This window comes from Coregonus clupeaformis, chromosome 39 (genome assembly GCF_020615455.1).
Source record: "Coregonus clupeaformis isolate EN_2021a chromosome 39, ASM2061545v1, whole genome shotgun sequence".
NCBI lineage: Eukaryota > Metazoa > Chordata > Actinopteri > Salmoniformes > Salmonidae > Coregonus > Coregonus clupeaformis.
The window spans coordinates 9,276,539-9,280,980 of NC_059230.1; the positions used below are offsets into that span (position 1 = coordinate 9,276,539).

The following is a 4,442-nucleotide window of genomic DNA, read 5'->3' on the forward strand; positions in this document are numbered from 1 at the left end:
AACACCAATAACACCAATAACAACTACTACTACTACTACTACTACTACTACTACTACTACTACTACTACTACTACTACTACTACTACTACTACTACTACTACTACTACTACTACTACTACTACTACTACTACTACTACTACTACTACTACTACTACTACTACTACTACTACTACTACTAATATTGCCTCCGTGGCATGTCCGGACACGTGCCGAAGAGAGAGGTCTTGGGGACTTCCCCAGCCTGGGTGCCGAAGCTATTATGAGTGCTGTGCGATTCACGGCCAAACAGGTCCTAGAACAGATATTTTCCAATGACTCTGACTGCGACGAGGATGCGGACGAGGAAGCGTCCGAAGAAGAAGACGGGGAGGAATACAACCCAGAGGACGAGGAGACCACAGAGGACGACGACGACTACGACGCCGCAGCCGTCGACGCCGCCGACGACGAGGACGAGGACGATGTCCAAGTAGAAGAAGGTCAAGGCGTAGAAGACGAACGAGACGATGACGACGACGACGACGACGACGACCAACAAGAAGAAGAAGAAGAAGGGGAAGAAGAACAAGGGGAAGGTGAAGGAGAGCGAGGAGAGCGAGGAGACCTCCGCCACTGCCGCAGCCGCCGCCGCCGCCGCAGCATCAGCCCCAGAACACAACACGATATCCCTCGAGTGGAAAGAGAGACATTCGTGTCGAGAAACGGCCAAATCCAATGGTGCTCGGTGCCCTGTGACAACAATCGCGGGCGTCGGAGGGGCGCCGCAGCGGCAAAAAGTAACAGGCCGGTTGCTGAGGTGCCGGAGGACATGAGGCCCGGGCCTACTAGGCAGGCCGTAGGCCAAGCCCGCGACATCCTGTCCACGTTTCGCTTGTTTTTCACACCCGAGATAGAAGACATCATCCTGGAGATGACCAATCTGGAGGGCGTTCGAAAATACGGAGCCCGAGGCGACGGCGACGACGGCGACGACGACCACCGCCACTACGCCGACGACGACCACCACGAAGTCCACGAAGACCGCGAAGACCGCGACCGCGACCGCGGCTGCGGCCGCTGGAAAGCGATGGACTCCACAGACCTGCGAGCCTACGTAGGGCTGCTCATCCTAGCCGGCGTGTACAGGTCCCGAGGCGAAGCGGCCTCTAGTCTCTGGGACGCCGAGAGCGGAAGGACCATTTTCCGCGCAACCATGCCGCTCAAAGTCTTTCACGCTTACTCGAGACTCCTTCGCTTCGACGACCGCCAGACCAGAGCCGAGAGACGCGCAGCAGGCGGCGGTGACAAACTTGCGGCCGTGAGAGAGGTCTGGGACAAGTGGGTCGAGAGGCTGCCGCTCCTCTACAACCCCGGGGCCGACGTGACGGTGGACGAGCAACTGGTCCCTTTCAGAGGTGTGCCGGGGCCAACAACACCGTACAAGAGCACAACAACAACAACAACAACACTGAACACAACATTGAACACAACACTGAACACAACACAACACAAGACAACACGCTAAAGCTAATCTCTTGTCTTTCCTCTCCTCTCTCTCTCTCTCTCTCTCTCTCTCTCTCTCTCTCTCTCTCTCTCTCTCTCTCTCTCTCTCGCTCTCTGCTCTCGCTCTGCTCTCTCCTCCAGGCCGATGTCCTTTCCGCCAGTATATCCCAAGCAAGCCGGCCAAATACGGCATCAAGACATGGGTGGCCTGCGACTCCAAATCCAGCTACGCCTGGAAGATGCAGGTCTACACCGGCAAGGCCACATGCGGAGGCCCCGAGAAGAACCAGGGGATGAGGGTCGTGCTCGATTTGACGCAGGGACTCAGGGGTCACAACGTCACCTGCGACAATTTCTTCACCTCATACGAGCTCGCGCGCCAGCTCCTGACCAGGAACGTCACCGTGGTCGGCACAGTCAGAAAGAACAAGCCAGAGCTCCCGCAGGCGCTGCTCGCCTCAAAGGACAGGCTCCTCTTCTCCTCCAAGTTCGCCTTCACGCCCACCACCGCTCTAGTGTCCTACCTGGCAAAGAAAAACAAGAACGTCTTACTCCTGAGCACGCTGCACACCGAGGCTCACGTTAGCCGTCGCCAGGACAAGAAGCCGGCCATCGTCCTAGACTACAACAGCAACAAGGGAGGTGTGGACAACCTAGACAAGGTGATTGGAACCTACAGCTGCAGGAGGATGACCGCGCGCTGGCCCCTGGTCATCTTCCACAACATCCTTGACGTGTCCTCTTACAACGCTTTTGTCATATGGCGAGAGCTCAACCCCACTTGGATGCCTGGCAAGAGAAACAAGAGGAGGGTGTTCCTCGAGCAGCTGGGAAAGGCACTAGTGACTCCGTTCATACAAAGAAGGGCCCGTCTCCCTCGCACCGAAGCCTCTGCGGCGCTCGTCAAAGCTGTTCAGAGGGCTACGTATCGTGATCAGCCCCGGCGGGATCACGCCCCCCGCAGCACCGGACCACGCAGCACCGCCGGCCCAAGCACCCAACCCCGCACAACCCAGTAAGAGGAAGAGGTGTCAGGTCTGCCCCACAAAGAAGGACTGTAAAACACACACGGTGTGCACCAGGTGTAACAAATACATCTGCAAAGGCTGCTCGCACCCATACTGTCCCACATGTTCCAACTGGGCCTTTAGTGAGAGGGGGACAGTTCGACCCGGAGGGCACGGCGTGTGTACAGAATACCAGGACAACGGGAGGGTTAAAACAGTTACAGAGTTTAATAGCTGTGATAGAAAAAATGGAGGACGGATCAATAATGCTGAAATCCCTGAGCGGTATCCTTGCTCTCCGGTAACTGAGTTAGGAAGGACGCTTGTATCTTTGTAGTGACTCGGTGTATTGATACACCATCCAAAGTGTAGTTAATAACTTCACCATGCTCAAAGGGACATTAAATGTCTGCTTTTTTATTTTTTATCAATCTATCAGTAGGTGCCCTTCTTTGCGAGGCATTGGAAAACCTCCCTGGTCTTTGTGGTTGAATCTGTGATTGAAAATCACTGCTCAATTGAGGGACCTTACAGATAATTTTATGTGTGGGGTACAGAGATGAGATAGTCAATCAAATATCATTTTAAACACCATTATTGCACACAGAGTGATCTTTATCATAATTCCACTTTGACATTATGGGGTATTGTGTGTAGGCCAATGACAAAAAATAAATCTAAATGTAATCAATTTTAAATTCAGGCTGTCACACAACAAAATGTGGAAAAAGTCAAGGGGTGTGAATCAGTGGTGGTCGGTGCCGTTTAAGATGAGGGAGGACGAGTTTTACTTTTCATGAGCATGGCCTTATTTCTATGACAGCATATTGGATGACTGTCATTCATATTCCATTTAGACAGTTCAATGTAACAGCGATAGGTTTAGGCTATTACATGATTCTCAAATGTTCCCTATACCCATCATGAGGTTGCTACAACCTAGCCTATGAATGAAAGTTTACAACATACGTGCACACAGGGTGAACATTTTTTTTGAGGTGACAGACAGTGACACATTCAATACCGCCGTGCACACTCTTGCCTGCATCTAGCTCATCTAGTGTTTAATCATTAGTCCAACAATTGCAAACAAGAGTTTTTATTGGACAAATGTTTCTCCCGTTTTACCTCCGCTTAAGAAACGTTTTTCACCAGAATCGGCAGAATTAATACACCCCTGATCACGCATAAACACGGTTCACTTTCATAGCAGCCACGTTGTATTCCTTCTCGCATCTTTTCCCTTCGCTTGTTGACTTGAATGCACAACACCTCAGCTGTATGTGACCAGGCGGAAAAAAACGTTCCAAGCCAAACCATATCATAACCGCTACACACAGACTACATCGTTGTCACCATATTAGCTTAAGTAATGTCCACATCAACATAGCTAATAGAACTAGCACGTTAGTAAACCCGCTACAGTCATGCAGTAACTTTACAGTATACATTCACTAAGCAGTTTAGTACTTACAGTGGTGAGCCCCGGTGGCAATAAATTAGTAAAATCAAAGCTTACCTTGACTTGGAAGATTTCCAGTGTTATGTTGGATAGTCATAGCCAGCTAGCTAACATGGCATTCCTGTGTTTGAGCAGGTTGTTTGATTAGGCTAAGCTAGCTAGCTGAATATGCTAGCTATGGAAGTGAAACTGAAAGTTACAAGAAAAATGACACTCTCTCTCTCTCTTTTGCTTCTCCTTCATTTAGGTAGAAATTAATTTGTTAAAAACATTTCAGCTATTGTCTTTATTGTCTTTTTGGTTTTTATTGCCAAGAGTATGCAAAGCTGCCATCAAGGCAAAAGGTGGCTATTTGAAGAATCTCAAATATAAAATATATTTTGATTTGTTTAACGCTTTTTTGGTTCCATATGTGTTATTTCATAGTTTTGATGTCTTCACTATTATTCTACGTTGTAAAATTTTTAAAAAATATAGAAAAACCCTTGAA

General features: G+C 49.5%; 1 protein-coding gene across 1 annotated transcript; it reads left to right on the forward strand.

The window, feature by feature from the left end:
- Positions 1–260: 260 nt before the first annotated feature.
- Positions 261–2,502, forward strand: LOC121554236 (piggyBac transposable element-derived protein 4-like). The gene is made up of 3 exons (XM_045211805.1): positions 261–470; positions 891–1,395; positions 1,625–2,502. The coding sequence occupies exons 1-3, from the start codon at positions 261–263 to the stop codon at positions 2,500–2,502; spliced, it is 1,593 nt and encodes a 530-aa protein (XP_045067740.1).
- Positions 2,503–4,442: the final 1,940 nt, after the last annotated feature.

Excerpts from the sequence above, each read along its gene's own strand:
- LOC121554236 (XM_045211805.1), top strand. The coding sequence starts at position 261 with ATGAGTGCTGTGCGATTCACGGCCAAACAGGTCCTAGAACAGATATTT. Across the intron at positions 471-890 it reads AGGACGAGGACGATGTCCAA|ATAGAAGACATCATCCTGGA; the intron begins GTAGAAGAAGGT and ends TTCACACCCGAG. Across the intron at positions 1,396-1,624 it reads GCAACTGGTCCCTTTCAGAG|GCCGATGTCCTTTCCGCCAG; the intron begins GTGTGCCGGGGC and ends TCTCTCCTCCAG.